At 40.0% G+C, this 17925-nt stretch overlaps 1 protein-coding gene across 1 annotated transcript; it reads right to left on the bottom strand.

The window, feature by feature from the left end:
* Positions 1–1943: 1943 nt before the first annotated feature.
* On the bottom strand, positions 1944–17333 carry sanbr (SANT and BTB domain regulator of CSR; the record flags this gene model as incomplete). The annotated part of the gene is made up of 20 exons (XM_079249096.1): positions 1944–2268; positions 2353–2435; positions 2591–2679; positions 3625–3698; positions 3815–3843; positions 3954–4039; positions 9084–9183; positions 9299–9331; positions 9428–9524; positions 9620–9762; positions 11817–11969; positions 12086–12209; positions 12383–12493; positions 12632–12718; positions 14926–15086; positions 15462–15520; positions 15720–15958; positions 16068–16164; positions 16863–17037; positions 17184–17333. 20 exons carry the CDS (start codon positions 17331–17333, stop codon positions 2232–2234), a joined length of 2127 nt encoding a protein of 708 aa, XP_079105222.1. The 3' UTR covers positions 1944–2231.
* Between the last annotated feature and the right edge of the window lie 592 nt (positions 17334–17925).

Here is a 17925-nt window from a genome sequence, read left to right on the forward strand (position 1 = left end):
TATGCCCTGTGAGTATTCTGTGGGCAGGCAGGGTTATTAATACCCCTGTGACAGGAAGAGCTGGGTTAGCGTTGCCCAGGGTGGTTGACCCTCTACAAGGTGGGCCGAACCCATTTCTCCACCTCAAACTTCACAATCCAATAAAGTCTTCTTGGACATGAACATCCACACGGAGAATTAAACCCCAAACCCAAAAGTTTGCTTTCATCTGGTCTCTGTCAGAGCAGGGGTGACAGCTTGTGGTCAAACTGGGGGAAAGTTGATTGCAGAGAACCCAGCAACCCTCCCTCAAGTGGATCTGCTGCCACCTTGTGGACAAACCAAGGCTCTGACTGGGAGTGTCAAAGTGTTTTATTTGGTCCAAGTATCACACAGTATATTCACATTCCAATACAGACAGGAATGAAAACAAGTTTATCTCTACCAGAACTGGGATGACGGGGAATAAACGAATCGTCCATCTGATCTGGTGACCAGAATGGAGTGAAGTCCTGACAGGCTGATCCGATCCAGTAAGCTGTTCACACTCCTTGAGCTGGTGTGGAGGTAAATAAGACGGGAACACCACAGCCTGGACTTGTTCTACTACATCAGAAACTACCTTTTAGATTCAGTTTCCTCGTATATTCATACAACGCCTTGCAAACGGGAAAAAAGTCACCACCTGGATTTAACTGAGTCTCCCATCAGATAATTACTTCATGGATGATTATTTCAGCTGTTATTCAACCCAAACTGAGTCGCTTTTCCTTTCTTCAGCATCTTTTCATCTTCTCACATGGTTGTTTATCTGTTTACAGAAGGTCTAATTGTTGACAGAGAAATCATCTAAGGCGATGCTGAAACTGTCGGACGCATCATTAACCCTTAAAACTCTCCTTTGGTGCTCTGTGGAGACAAACGCCAGCTGAGCAGGAGCTGGTTTTCTCAGGAAATAGAATAAATAACAAAAAAAATACAGCTGTGGGGAAAGTAAATGTGTAAACAGTTTCTGTTGCGTGTTTGCTTCAATGCTGATATTTTTTCTCCTGACATGACAGAATGATATACAGAGGAGAACATGCATGATCTCTGCTGATCTGTTATTTCTACCAAGTAGTTAGTAATTCTGTCCTGTTGGTCTGTTTGGCCTTTATGGTGCAATATCTGTTGATGCATTTACTTCACATCATTTTTGTCCCATAATCTGACAACTGAGGCTGTCAAGGTGCTGACTGGGATTGAAGGGGTTGAGTTTCGACATGCAGTTTTACATTTTAAAGTGCTGAAAACTGGAAAGATTGTGAGGAACTGTCTCCTTTAAGAAGTTTAAACATTTGATGAAATCAAATCGCATAAAAACAGGGACTATCCTACAGCTGTTTCTGGTGTTTCTGCATGCCTAAGGTCGCCACTGGGTCAGCTGCAGGATAGTTAAATGTTTTGCCCCTTAACCACAGCTGTACCCTAAAATGACTCATCTGGCTCAGATTGTGAAGGAGGGATTCAGGGAACATGGGGTGTCTTGGTCACCAGAGTCCAGACCTGAACCCTAGTGAGGATGTTTGGGATGTACTGAAGGGTTTGTGTGGTTGTCGGACTATCCGTTTAATCATTAGGTGTTGAATAATTATTGCAACACTGGATGGAAATAAATCTTGTGAAAGTGATGAAGCTACGAATGCTGCTGTAATCAAAGCTAAAGGCATCGATGTAACTTTTTTCCTTTTTAGACTTATGGTGTATTTTATTTAAATTGACAAGTTTTCCTTGTGATATGTTTATATCATGCTTAAACAACTAATTACTCCCCTTTTTCCTTAACTTTCCAACACTTCTTCAACAAAGCAATTATAAAGCAGAGAAGTAATTTCAGGCATTTTACATTCAATTAAGGTCAATTTATAATTAAATTTAGTCCATTTTTCACCGTTTCATCAGCAGAAACAAGTTTCCATACGTGTCATGTTGTGGAAATTCCAGCCTGTGATCCTGTGAGCCGAGCTGGACCCAGAGTTCACCTTGTTTTTCAGGACCCAGCAAACAGCTGCACAAACACATGGCGAGCGAAGCGACAGAAGATGTTGCTGATGAGTCAAGTGTGGGGGGGTGATGGGCCTGAAAAGGGCTTGAGATGAGAAGAGTCCACAGCTGGGTTAAATACTAAGCTGGAGAATATTTCAGCCTTCACAGAAGGATTTCGGCTCATCGGATCATCAGAACAGCGTCGGCCGCCTTCTTTCACATCAAGATTATGTTGTTCTGATCTGAGCGTAGCGCATCTTGGATCTGCAGATCAGGAGACAGAGAAGGAGTTGCTCCGTGACTAAGTGGAGGAACGTGGATGTGTTTGTTTAACACTGTAAAAAGTACCTGGGTGTCTTCTCTGTGCTCTGTCTGGGTTGAGAAGTGTTCTTAAACTGAGCTTCCAGTCGTGCATAGATTCCCCCTGCAGGCTGTGCACAGAGAGTCCAGAAGAAAAACAATCCAACATCAAGCAGCTGCAAAAAAAACAAGCTGAACATAAACCACAACATCATGTAAACGTAAACAATTAATCCAGTTATCTGTCACTAAAATCCCCTCTTACAGCACACAAACAAACCTCCACCTCTTTAGTATCCTTAGATTTACTCTGCTCCTGGTCTCCGAACCTCATCTTGGTCAGGTGGCCGATGATCTCCACCATGCGACGTTGATCTACATTCACACACAACAAGATCAAGTTTATTTATACAGCACATTTTTACAGCAGCAGCTGCCCAAAGTGCTGAACAATAAAACAACAAACACTCTACAGTTCAAACCTGGAATTAAAAACAAAACAAAAAAAAAAAGTGAAAATTAATCCACAAAGGACATGCTCAAGTTTAATTAAAAGCCAGTGCAAAAAAGTGTGATTTAAGAACAGACTTTAAATTGGAGACAGATTGGACAGCTCTAACATGGTAGGGAAAGCTGTTCCATAAGAAAGCTCTGTCACCCCTGGACTTCAATCTGGTGATTGGGACCTCAAGTAAAAGTTGTGAAGAGGACCTCGGAGTCCTGGCCGGCGCATGCTGGAGTAACAGCTCTGATAAATACGAGGGAGCCAAACTATTTAAAGGTGGAGTATGTAAGATTTTCAATATTTTCAAAATAAATTAATAAAATAACTACAATCATAATTAGTTTTTTTTAAACATGTAAGTCCCAGTCTGTCCATATTTGATGTGTTATTAAATTACAAGTTTAATTAATGAATGTTAATGAATAAATGTTTGCCTACCCGTAAAAAAAAAAGTGCTTTTTTTTTTACTGGTAGGCAAACATTTAAGAAGGGTCTTTGTCATTAATTAGACTTGTAATTTAATAACATCAAATATGGACAGACTGGGACCTACATGTTTAAAAAAAACTATATAATTATGATTGTAGTTATTTTATTAGTTAATTTATTTTGAAAATATTGAAAATCTTATATACTCTACCTTTAAGGCTTTAAAAACAATAAAATCTTGTAGTGGTCCTAAAGCTAACTGGAAGCCAGTGTGGAGAAGCGAGCACGGGGGTGATGTCGTCATGTTCCAGTAAGCAGCAACAAGGAACAAAAATGAACAAAACTTGATGTAAACAGAGTGTAAAAATCCTGAAATCCTCCTTTACCTTCTTCTCTCTGAGCGTCCTGGTTGTAGCGCATGGAGCGAGAGCTGTCCCACTTACTCTTCTGGATGCTCACTCTACATCCCACACACCCACAAAGACATCAGTGTTGAACAGGAGAGATTAAAAACAAGCAGATCTTTAAAAACAATGAGGACAAACGAGCAGACGATGCTCTGGAAGCTAAACTTACGTGAAGGGTGTGTTGTCTCTGCTCTGAGACTGAAAGGAAGTGAATCACAGAAGACAAACAAATGTTGACATGATGTATGACCAGTTCTGCTTCAGAGGAATTAAACTCAAATATTAATTTTAAAAAAAGTGAAACTTACTTTCTCAGATTTTTCCTTGCGCTGGAAGTTTGGAGAAGACAGTTGTTTCTTAAGTGGTCTGTGGGTCTTTTTGGCCTTTTTAGCAGCTGGAAACAGAAGAAAATCAAAGGGGGAAGGTTCAGAGAGCACCAGGCTCCATCTGCAGGCAGCAAAGAGGAACTGCTTCATTCTCCGCTCTTAAAACAGAGAAGTGGAGGCAACGACTTAAATGTTAAAAAATAGACGAGAACATGGCGACGGATACAGAGCAGTGAGGTCCTATGAATAGAAAAATGTGGACGTTTGTCCTCGCTTTGTTTTAAACTGCATCGAAACAGGCGAGGACACTGGAAACACAAAGAAGGTCAAAGTAGGCGGAAGACTAAGACACAAGGTCGGCATGATGTGATCAGTCAGAGCGCATGATAACCTGAAATTCATCATCATCATAAAGCTGGCTTGTTTGGCCCTTATCTGATCCAGTCACTAAGTCATTTCTAACAACCACAGTTGAGTTTGATTACAGATGACAGGAGAGTTTCACCGTGTCATGTGACTCAACTTTAACATAATATCATGAAAAAAAAATATGATCCGTTCAGAAATTGGAGAACATAGGTCTTTGTGCTTCATCAGGATTTACTATTTATTTATTTATTATTACTATACTGACAGCTTTGGTTAGAACATTTAAAACAATGTTTAGACAAATGCTGAAGATAGGCAGCCAATTTTAATGGATAAAGCTTTCTATCAGCTATTCTGCTCCTGTAAGACAGAAGATGTGCCGCCATAAATAATGTATAAAATGACTGTTTATTTAGTTAAAGCTGAAGTTAGTCCTCAAGGGCTGCCGTCCTGCAGGTTTTCCATGTATCCCTGTCCCAACACAACTGGCTTACATTAAATGGATCCAACAGTCAATGAAGTTCTGCACAGTGACTGCTTAATATGAGTCAGGTGCGTTGGAGCAGGGGTACATGGAAAACTTGCAGGACTTTGATCCTCGAGGACCGACTTTGGACACCCCTGGTTTAAGTGATAAAACAAGTTTGGTTAATAAAAACATGGGATGTAATCCAACAGCTTGATAACAATGTGTCTTACATTGATTCGTTAGATGACACCATCATAAATTCAGCCACATGATTTAGATTAGATTTAATTCAGGATCAAGCGATCGATATGATTGATACATCTTATTTACCACAATTACTTCCATTCATAAAGTCAGACAGGAACAGATTTGTTAGAACAAAGTAAATGAAAACAAATCCACATTGTTCATTCTATAGCCAAGTCTTATAAATGTAAATCATTACTGTATAAATGCTTTTCATTTTTATCAATATTTAACAATAAATATGTATATCTACACTGTTTTATGAGTCAATAAAACCATTTTCATGGTAGGTTTGTTTTTTTCTTTTTAAGTGACAAATAAAAAACAGGACACCCACTTTTGTTCCTGTTTACATTCCTTAAACCCAGATAAAAGATGTCTGATATTATCAGCATACTGATATTAGTGGTCGATATCGCCATTAAATGCAACATCTGAAATGATCAGTATTGGTTTGTACTTTTTTAAGGACAGAACATTTGACACAACATGCATGTATTTTACATCAAACTCTTCAGCTATGCCTCCTCTAACTTAAAATGACAAATTATAAGAAATGTCATGTATAGTTTTGCAGATATTTCTGTTTGTTTGGCACAACTTGCTTGAAAACTATTGGTATCAGATGATATTGGTATCGAAAGTTGGACTAAATCGGTATATTGGATATCGGTTAACAAAAGCCAAAATTGAACATCCCTGATGAAAAGAAATCTTTAACAAAAAAGGAAAAACAGGCTGATTCAGTCTTTTCATCTGAGAGAAGTCCCGTTTATGCTCCATGTCATGATAATTCACTGAATAATCAACATAGATGCTGTAAACTGTCCAACTACAAACCATCAAACGGGTCAATATCTGCAGAAGCAGATGGAAACACTTGTAAAATCAATTTCTCATTGCACATGTAGGACTTCATGGGACTGCAGCTACAAATTATAATCCAACACGCCTATGTCATCATATTTTATATTTATATTAATATTTTATAAACATTTACATGTCATTCATTCATTTTCTGAACCGCTTAATCCAATTCAGGGTCGTGGGGAAGCTGGAGCCTATCCCAGCTGGCTTTGAGCAACAGGCAGGGTACACCCTGGACAGCTCGCCAGTCCATCGCAGGGCCACACAGAGACGAACAACCACTCACGCTCACACTCACTTCTATGAGCAATTTAGAGTAACCAATTAACCTGTCTTTGGATTAGCATGTCTTTGGATGGTGGGAGGAAGCCGGAGAACCCATTTACATGTTGCTTCAGATAAACGGGAAACAAAGTAAGGCAATACTTCATCCTGAATGTATTTATTAGGATTGTATGAATTAAGCACCATTTGGATGCATGATTAACAGATATTAACATTATCAATGTGATTCAGCATCTTGGTGTGAAAGAAAAGCCACGTTGTGTGAGACTGCAACGATAATAAACATAGAAGGTGTGTCCAGAGTTGGTCAACGAGGGCCGCTGTCCTGCAGGTTTTCCATGTAAGCTGTTCCAACACACCTGGCTTACACGGTTAAATTCTGCACAATGACTGATTCGTTTGAGTCAGGTGTGTTGGAGCAGGGAAATATGGACAGTATTGTGGCCACGTGGACCAGACCTGGACACCCCTGAGTTAATACAAATCTGTTGTAGTGTCAGTTTTCTGACTTCAACATGGAAAATCAGTAAACTGACAGATTTTATTGTACTAAACGCAGTGGTCGGTGAAAGCACGTCAGAGGTTGGAGCAGCAGAAAGAACACACACTGACTTGTGTGAGTTTAGGGATTAAGACAAGCTTTCTTGTTGTTTCTTTAAGTAGTCTTCAGGAATAGAAATCCAAGCTCTTTGAAGGACTTTCCAAAGCTCCTCTTTGGATATTTCTGCCTTTTGTTCTTTTCTCTGCCTAGATGATCCAACTCTCCTTCAGTAATGTTGAGGTCCGGGTTCAGACCTGTTGCCACTCATTTCCAGTCCAGGTCTTGTGCCATCTGGCAAACCTCAGCCTTTCCCCCCTCTTTCCCTTCCTTAACCCTTTGTAGGGCAAGTGACTATATTTGATTACTTTGTTTTCTTTCATTTTCAGGATAAAATACTTTAAAAAAAAAAAAAAATTAACAACAGAACAGAGGTCTTGGTACCAGAAGGAACATTTTTAAGGACTGGTAGAGTGTAACTCTGTGGAATTAATTGTGATAGATAGCTTTGCCTTCAGGTGATCTACACCAGTTTTCTAAGTATTTCTCAGCATTGTACAGGACGTTTACGATCCAAAATTGTATTGTTTGTTCAAAGACCACATCTGAAATCCACAATAACACCATTACAGTTCACATTTTCATCATAAAAATAAATAAATGTTGCTAAGAAACTGCTATTTTGATCAGGAAAATATTAATCCACTTCCTGTCAAACTTTCTAAAAATCTGCTTAATCTGACAGTATTGTCCAATCAGTAACAGCCAAAGATCAACAAATGAGAAGAAGGTTCTACGTCGGTCTGAAAACAATAAAAGTAATGGTCTTCTATGGCTGGAATGATACCAAGGTGTTTTTAATGCGCAGTGGAGCCAAAAACAAGCGGAGTAGGAGTTGCTTTTGTTAGGATAGAAGGTAAATAGTAGAGCTGGGATGATATGCTTTCTCTCAAATTGATTTTTAAAATATTTTGGGTGCCGACTTGATTTATATTGCGATTCCTCAGTATTGCTGATTTTTAGTTTGCTTTTTAAACATCAGACCAGGTGAAAACGTCGCATGATGACCAAGTTTACCGACTGTATCACGAGCCAGATTTTCCGAACAAAAGATTAAACTGTGTGTCAGTTTTATGGATTTATTCAGCAGCAATATATTTGACCCAGGTGTTTGAACTACTAGTTTGAAAAGCCTGAACTGCATCTAAAAGTGCTGGTTTGGGAGTCTGTTGGCTTGCTGCTGCCGTACATTTGGCTATTGGCTTTGCATTTACCTCAGCATGGTGTACTATCCAGTATGCAACATGTGCATTACAGAGTCTACAAACCGCTTTCGACATATCCGGCTCTGCTTTTCCCTTCAAAGCAAAAAACTCCAAAACGTGTCCACACTTTTGTCTTAAAATGTGATGGTAGAGGATTTATCTCATTGCATTTTTGCAGGTTTTCCAAACAAATATAACGTCATGTCACTAGACAGTCGAAGAGAAACAATTCTCAACAAAACTCTTGTCTCAGACTCAGACAAGCTCTGCACACATCTGCTAAATGAACATTGATTTGAATCGGGTGTGTTGCTGCTGGAACACTTGGAAAACCTGCAGGACACTGGCACTCAAGGACCGGGATAGCAGATTCCTGATATAAACATTTAAAATTGGGGAAAAAAACAAAACATTTTTGACCAAAAAAATCAATCTTAAAAACTGTAAAACAAAAAAATCCTAATTTTTAAGTGAAAGGATGTTCTCCCACTCCTAGTAAATAGCAGCATAAATAAGTTTAAATGAAAATCATTCCAATATTTTTTCTACTGAAATCCAAGATTTGAGAGAAAGATATGCAGATGAGAAAATGTTTGGTCACTGTTGAGCTGTGTGCTTTTTTCTTTTTTTTTGTTTACTAAGTACTGCTAGTAATAAATCTGCTTTTGTTGCTTTGGTTGGCCTTTATGAGGCTGATATAGTGAAATTAGCATTAGAGTTTTATGGGTTAAAGCTTGAATCATTCATATGTCAGTTTTAAGTGGTTGAACAAGCAAATTACACATTTTTCTGAAAGACGACAGAAATGAGTGGGAAATTAATCTGAGTACACCAAAAACCCAAGAGACCTTCACAAAGCTGAAGAAATGATAGTTAAAGACAAACAGCAAACCTGGCCTGCTGGGAGAGAAATATTAAGAGATAAAGTGTGACTCAGGACTTTTTAACAGCATAAATAAAAGCTTCTGCTCTCTTATTGTGACCCTGAACATTCCTGCATGTTAGAAATCAGCACACAACTGTAAACATGACTGAACTAAACAACCCCACATAGCCTGAGAAAGAGTCTTTACCTTGTTTCTTTGACAGCTCTTCTTCGTCTCCAACCTCGTCTTCAGTGACCTCTGACCCTGTGGTGTACTCTTCATCCTCTGACAGGAGCGACTGCTGCCTCTGGAGGAGCAAAAGTAAAATCTGATCTGAGGGAACATCACTGTTGACATCAAAACCAGACACTTATCTCCACAATCTGAGCAGATTTATAAAAGAAAATAAGGGGAAATCCTACCAGCTGGAGGCTCCAGTTTTTCAGAAGAGAAAACTGGTTGAATAGATGGAAAATACGAGATGTCAGAACCATGAAAAAGGTTAAAAGGGTCCAACAGAGCGACAGAGAAACAGACCGTGAGGAACCTACAGTGCTGCCGTCTCCTCTCAGCGGTCCGAGGAGGGTTGGCTCTAAGAAAACGTCACAGTCCTGGACCTTTTCTGCACCGGATGGACTCTCCTCAGTCCTGACACACACACAAACACACAGCATGTCATCACAACATTTAAAGAATCATTCCTGAAAAATGTTGGCAAACACTCAACAGGGTTTTATCTTCACCCCTCTGCAGGAGGTGTGTTGGACAAACACACAGCATCTCTGTGCAGCAGCAGGTCATTGAGGACTTTGGTCTGAGCCAGCGTCTCCTCGTCACAGTTCTCCTCGCTGGGTACGTTCACAATGTGGTCTCGCATCTTACAGCCCTGAACCAACACACACACACACACACACACACACACACACACACACACACACACACACACAGTTTTCAGTTATCAGATGAAAACACAGACAACACATAGCGTTGGTTCAGCCATTAAACTGCAGACTGACCTCTTGTCTGTCTCCTGGACTGAATTTCCTTCTGATCAATGAGTTTCCAATTCAGTTGGCAGCAGTTTGATATTTTATGGTTTGGGGATAATTTCTGAATAATAATAATAATAATAATAATAATAATAATAATAATAAATAATGATACTAATAATGTCTGCAACATTTTGCTGTCAAAAATGTCTGAACTGGTGCTCTGCTTCCAGGTGCTGCAGGGTCATTAGATAAGGTACTAAATGAGCTTTGAAAAAGGTCATAAAGTCTGTGTGTTTTATTCTGTAATGATTCAGAGTTTAGTTAATAAAGCTTTGTCAACTCTTAATAAGACACCGATGATAGATCTGAAACTGACCCTGGATGGGATTTAAATCCACAACAGCTGAAATAAGAGTAAATTTAGATTTTTTTTTTTGGTATTTTTATTATTTTTTATAAGATAGCTGTTTAAAACTGCATTACTGAAACCACTGATTTTCTCAATGAGGCGCACTCTAACTGGAACTGATTAAACATCCATTTAACATCCTGTCTCTTCTCTGAGTCCTCCTCAGTGAGTAAAAGTCAGTCTGACATTGACTCTTGTCTTATCCAGGGTGAGGATAAAAGCTGAGCAACGACAGCTCCATGAATGTCCACAATTAATGTCAGTGTCCTGTCAAACCAGTCAGAAACACAAGTTAATTGGTGCTACTTTAAATTGGCTGAAATTATTTTATTTTACTTTATTTTTCAGTCAAATGCATTAATAACTCCAAATTACATCCAAGAGCCACATCGCATACATGGCAGCAGAGTAACCTAAAAATGAACATTTATGAATCTAGTTGAGGTTTACGAGGTAAAACCACAAAGTTTAGTTTAGTACAGTAAAAATGTCTAATAAATTCAAAATAAAGAAGTTGTGCTGCAAATTATGGCGGTCGCTAGGCAACAAAAACAGGAAGGAGTCTGTGGAACACTGTGAGCAGCTTTACAGTGAGTTAAATGATGCAGAAGCATCGTCAAAGTTCAGAGCTTTTTGACAGGATTTCTTTAGATTCAGGTTATATAAACTCTCAGACTCAGCAGAGTAACAAGTCAACACTGAGACAAGCTGAATAAAGCTAACAATGTCCACTATTCGTTTAGTCCCAAGCTTGTCATATGGATGGATGGATGGATGGATAGAAAACTGAAGCTGTTTGTTGCTTATTTGTGACAATAATCAAGGTGGTAAATTCTGGGAGTTTCAGTTTCTTTATTATGTTTCTTGTATGGCTGTCTTCTTAAACCTGCTTTTATTTTTATCTCTGGCTGTGGGAACGTTGCAGGCAATTTAATGCACGAGTATAATCACCACGAGAATGTTCTTTCTTTTTTTTTTTTTAAATACCAAATTATTTATCCATGTGGATCATTATCTCTGTGTAAAGAAAGAAATAAAATAAATAGTAAAATATTAATTTATCACAAGCAGATAAATCAGCAGCCTGTATTTTTTACATCATGACCACGATGATTACCATCAGCAATCGGTCACAAGAGCTGAAACCATGAGGTTGTTCAGTTCTTCAGCGATAAAGAGCAACATCTGTGAGGATCTAATAACTTTAATAAGTTTACTTTTGGCTGCAACGGAGTCAAACCCATTGTTTTCTAAACAGGTGATTTTTCAGTCAGGAAGGAAATATTTCTTATGAACTGAATCAATATTTCACAGTTTTAGTGGATGATTCACTCAAGTTTCAACACAAAAAAATATTAAGTCATAAAATCAGAGAAAATATTTTGGGTGGAGCTTTGAAAGATTTTTTTTTTTTTTTTTTTTTTTTTAGAGAAAACGCGTGGAGTTGGAGGGTTTGGTGGGATGGGACTGGATCGGCAGATTTAGGTTAGGGTTAGTGTCGTGGTTACGATGAGGAATAAATCCATGAAGTCTGCACACCTTTGGTATTCCAGTGGGGTCGAAGCGGAGGATCCTCTGGTTGCAGCAGGGGAATATCCCTGCACCATGCCAGCCTTTCTCGGCGCCCATGCCGGGGTAAAGCACACCATCTGGGTGGTATCTGCAATGGGTCAACTCTGCACACACAAACACCTACACACACACACGTTGGGTTTATCATACAGATGTTCTTCTCCCATCACATCTTTCAAACACAATGTTTACGTCATTATCTTCCTACTTCGCTCCTGCAGCTTCCGTTCTCTCACCTGTTGGCATCGAGAGCAGGTGAGGTAGTTAATGGTACCCCAGATTCTCCAGTAAACCAGGACCCAGGACTTGAGCTCTTCATAGAGGCTGGTGATATAGTCATGCACATCCCAGCTCTTCTGTCTGCACACACACACACACACACACACACACACACACACACACACACACACACACACACACACACACACACACACACACACACACACACACACACACATGTTCACAATAATCAATAAGTAACAAAAACAGCTAAAGTTACTTATTGCTTTATTTATCAAGAGCTGCAGTAATACCTAGCATGGGTATAGATGATTTCTCCCCGAGCATCAATATTGATTTTCCCTGGAACACAGGAAATCTTCCTCTCCGTGTCTTTGGTCAGCAGCTTAAGGCACAGACCACACCTGTGTTGGAAAGAAACATTATTAAACTAAAAAAAAAAACCAGAAAAGCACATTTTTGGGGGGGGTTTAAAACATTTTAAAGCAGGTGAAATTTGAAATGAAAAGAGAGAATTAGAAAACTCAGACGTCTGCGCGAACCTGTAGAGCGTCGAGGCGTTTCCTGGTGAATCTCTGCTCTGGTAGTTCGGATCAAACAGACGCTCAATTTTCTTCTGGAACAGTTTGCTTACAGAGGAAAAAGCAATCAAACATGGATAATATCAGCCACAGAGGACATTTAACCGTGCAACTCAATACACCTAGACTTTTAACTAAGATCAAGCCGAGTGAGATTTTTTACCTGAAACCTTATAAAACCTAACGGTTTATAGTCAATAACCTCTGCGCTATGTGCCATGTTATGTAAGACCTGGGAAATGTCCTGAAGAGATGCACAAACCACTCATCACAAACCGTGAAACAGAAGCTACACTCAGCAGTAGAGATCACATCCTGCTTTTTACAAGAGTCAGAAGAATCATTGTTTTATTTTGTCGCAGCTGTATCACTGAAAAAACACTAAAAACTAAACAAAAAACTGGATCTGGAATCCACAAGAGCCTCCCTATTTGTGTTTCACATGTTACTGAAACAAAAGGCAGCTGTATTTTCAGTATGTTTGTTGCATTTTTACGTTTCCCTCCATCAGTGGGATGGAGGAGAGCTGTCTGAATGAGGCCACTGGGAGGAGTGTGTTTGGTGGCTGGATATCAGGACACAAAGTTCACTCCTTCACAGTGCAGATTCAGGCTTTTCACACACAGAAACAGCTGCTAAAATAAAGAAAACGAAACCTTTTCCACTTCGAGAAGTAGCCTGAACTCACTCTAGGAACAACAGAAACAAGAGACAATGGCATGACCATATCCTGCTGGATCTGTGGGATCACAGTCTCACAGTGTCAGGTTCATTTACAGCGCCGGTCCCAAACAACTCCCACACTCTGACTTTTTAGTTGGACCGTCTTTAGCTTTGATTACAGCAGCATTCTTTGTGATACTGTTTTGTAAGCTTCTGCAATGTCACATAATTTATTTCCATCCAGAGTTGTATTATAGTTTTTGTGTTTTGTGTTGATGATGGGAAAGTTTGGCCACTTCATCAAGCATCTTCCAGCACATTCCAAGGATTCTCCATGGGATACGGGCCTGGATGGTGTCGGCCGGTCCATGTGTGAAAATGATGTCTCATGCTCCCTGAACCACTCATTCATAATCCGAGCCCCATGAATCCTGGACTGTCATGAGCTGGTGACCTGTCCAGACTCCAGCTTCCCCGTGACCCTTAATTGGACTAAGCGAATGTGAATAAACATGGCCGTGGCACCAGGGAAGAGGGAATAACCTGCAATTTTATTCAGGTATCAGCTCACCTCATTGTTTAGACACATAATATTGCTGAACCAAGACCTGACCACCTACAGCAACCCAAGATCATAGACTGCCCCCACAGGCTTGTACAGTAGGCAATAGGCATCTCATCTCTCTGGAACAGGGTAAATCTGGACTCGTCAGATCACATGACCTATCTTTATGCTCCCTAACAAACTGAAGCTTCTTCCTGGGTTAACCTCAGTGATGTGTGATTTCCTGATGGCTACACAGCTGTTCAGTCCCAATCCCCTCAGTTCCCTTCACACTGTGTATGTGGAAACGTTCTTACTCTCACTATGAAACATTGTTCTACTGAGTTCTAATGTTGTTTTTTCATTATTTCACGTCACCAAATGTTTAAGTGACTCTAAATTGCCCCTAGGAGTGAGTGTCAGCGGGAGTGTTTGTCTCTGTGTGGTCCTGTGATGGACTGGTGAGCTGTCCAGGGTTTATCCTGCCTTTCGCCCAAAGACTGCTGGGATAGGCTCCAGCTTCCCCGCGACCCTTCATCGCTTTAAGCGGTTAGGATAATGAATGCATAAAACGTTTAAGCGATCACAGATCACCATCATTCAACATATTTTGTTTTGCCACATTTCTTTCTGGAAAACTATGGTTCTCCATCTGCTCAGGTTTTAAGAACGCCTTGGACAGTTTTTAACCCGGTGTTAGTGGTTTCAACATTCTTCTTAGACGATATTTTTGCTTTATTTCAATCATTTGACCTTTCTAAACCAGATTAGCATCTTCTCCATGGTCACAGGATGGCTCTTCAGACGGGGTTTGTTTAAGGAACAAGAAGCTTCCTACTGGGGTTAAATAACGTCAGTGTGATCCAGTTTCATCTCTTTTTGTCTGCTGTGAGATTCAGAGCCTCCATCAGTGATGCAACGTTTGCTAAATGTTTGTTTCTGTCATGGAAAAGTGAGCTGTGCACATGTTGTTGCGTTTTTCTGGATGCCAGTTCATAACTGCAGCTTATAAACGATTGAACTGCTCTGCCAACTTGCATCTCCTCACCTCTTAAACTTGTCCTTTTTGTCCCGTATGTCATCGGCCTCATTGTGGTTGAAGAGTTCGGCGATGCGTGTGGCCAGGTTACTGTTGATGCAGTTCATATTGCAGGGAGTGGCCACAATGGCGCTCATGTGTTTGTGACAGTACTGGATGCACTCCTCCACCTGAACATGGACAAACACGTACTTGTTTCTGTAAAACGTTTCAGTAACTGTCAGCGTTACTTAGTGCTGCGACTAGCTTTTCTAACATAGTTCAGTCATTCTGAGAAGATTACGTAAATATTGTCTAAAGACACTCATACAGAACATCTAGACTTCTCACATTCATGCAGCAATAAGTGAAAAAAAAAAGCCCCTGTGTGCAGGCCTCTTAATTTTCTGGTTTTGAAGAGATTCTCCAAATGCAGCTCAGACCATAAACACATTTGCCAACAAGAGCTGGTATTTCTTCTGGTTTCTTTTGTTTTGGTTCAGCTTGTAGAAAACAAAAGGCCTGAAAACATCTCCACACTTAGCCTCACAAGTCACAACACTTACTAACGTATCCATCTTCAAGAACTCGGAGGAGATCAGGATTGAGATCACATTGCTGGGCTCTGTAACCGACAAACACCACATGACCAACCAAGCAAAACCCCACAAACAGCACAGAACAGGCAGCCAGCAACCCACCACACATACGCACAATATCTGGTGTCCACAAATTTACAGATTGAGTGGGTGAACAGCTCAGGCGTTACCATCTTTAATCACATGAGATATATTAATGTTTTACTTCTTTTTTTTTTTTTTTACCAAGCCGGGGTTTGTCCTTGTTCCCCTCTCCTGCAGAGTTCCTCCTAACGTAGTTCATGAGCCAGTCGAAGATCTGCACGTCGCAGTGAACCGAGATGTCCACCTCTTCCCACCTCTGCTGGTCCACAGACAAATACTCAGCAAAGTAGCGCATCTCTTTGACTAAAAGATCTCTGGGGCACGTGAAGTCCTGCTTCAGATTCTTGGTCTCATCACACACATGGATCACCATGTTGGGACTGCAGAGCAAGGTTCACACACATTGTTTGACACAGAAAACCTAAAGAACATGTGTGAAGAATAAACAAGCATTTTCTTTATGTGGGTTCTGAATGTCTTCCAACTTACTCCCGCGGCTTCGGAGGTTTGTCGTCGTCCTCTGCTGAAACCCGTTTCTCCTTTTTCTCCACAGTACCACCCCTTCCTGAAGGCATCAGCTTGGAGCCTGGAGATCAGATCAGATCAGATCAGATCAGATCAGATCAGATCAGATCAGATAAGATAAGATAAGATAAGATAAGATAAGATAAGATAAGATAAGATCAGATCAGATCAGATCAGATCAGATCAGATAAGATCAAATAGAAGAATTGTAAATAAATCTAAAGCCTTAATCAGGACAAGTTTTCTGTACTGCATGAATAATGTTATTTCAAACATGAATGGAGGCTGAAGTCTCTGCTGCATCTGGTTCAGGTTCTACATCAGAGGCAAAGAAGGCTAAACAAAAAGCCCGACTCCATAAACACAGTCTGCAAACCACATTTTCAGTTCTGTGACAGCAACATGAAGGAATAATAACACTACAGGATTTTAAAGTTACATGCTGCCTTTGAGGTGATGTATTTTCCAGGATTTTTCCCTTAAAAGGAATGCAAAACCTCACCCTGCACCCGTTACAAAAGCAAGGACTTTTTCCTTTCCTTTTCAGCTTGTAAACTCAGTAATTAAATAAAAACTACATCTCCAGCTTTTTGCTTGCTTTGTCAGTAGTCTGTCCTTTGCTAACCAAGTTAGCCGTGTCTGAGCTCTTTTTATTCCTGCACAAAGATGTACATGCGAGCTTAATGTCTGTGAGTTGTTGGTCTAACTGGTTAAATTTGAGGTTTTTACTTTTGCATACTCATGACGGCATAAACCAACCTGCAACTTTGCTGCAGCCCTGGCTGCTCCCATCCCTATGAACCACCTCTACGGTGTCCTGCAGTGTGGATGGGCCATCTGACGGGGAGGTGACTCCTTCTGTCAGGGCATTGCACTGATAGTCCACCTGAGGAAACCCGCCCGTGCTCCTCAGCTCCTCAAATCGACGAGCACACTAGAAGACCACATCAGTGCCGGAGAAATCATTTCTCATTTGACAGTGAGGTGATAGCAAGTCACGCAGCAGAGGATGGGAGATGAGATGAAGGAAAAAGTGTATGGATGATGGAAGCAAACATAGTTACCCAGCATTGCAGTTACCTCCTTGGGAGTGAAGCCTGGGACTAACTTGGCTACGTTGTCCCAGTTAATGGGCTGGGGCACCCCCCACAGAGAGCCCAGCACCATGTCCAAAACTAAAATGTTGTTGTCATAAGGAAAGTTGTTGTTGTCCGAACAAAAGCGACTCATCTCTGCAACGACAGATACAATAACACAGTTTAAAGCTTGTCTGATGACTGGACATAAAATACTATTAAGTTTGTATCTGTTGGCTATGAAAAGGTTATTAAATTCAGTGCATTTTGAAGTTTATTGTCCTTTAACGTGTAGTAAACATTTTAAGTTGAACTAAACCTTAATAGTTCAACTTAATATAACTATTAAGTTATATTAATATAAGTTGATGTCATACTAATGGAAGTATTAAGTTGAACTTAATATAACCAGCTTGCATTAAGTTGAAATCTCATACCTAAATAGCAAACACATTTGACAAGCATTAAAAAAGAAGCTTCTAATTAATTAAATTTAATAAGAAATTATTTTTGAAGGATCTTGTGAGATGATTTATCTTGTTATTAAAGTCATTTCTACATAGATCAGAGCATCCTAATACATTGGCAATGTTTTACAGCTACATCATATTAGCAAGCATTCATGTATCGTTGGAAATTTAATCATCTACGTGTTTGAAAAATGAAATATGTAATATATGATGCAGGAACTCAGACTAGTGATGCATTTCTAGGCCTAATCCACCTGCATCAATATCAGACGCTTT

This window comes from Telmatherina bonti (genome assembly GCF_933228915.1).
Source record: "Telmatherina bonti genome assembly, chromosome: 11".
NCBI classification, from domain to species: Eukaryota; Metazoa; Chordata; class Actinopteri; order Atheriniformes; family Telmatherinidae; genus Telmatherina; species Telmatherina bonti.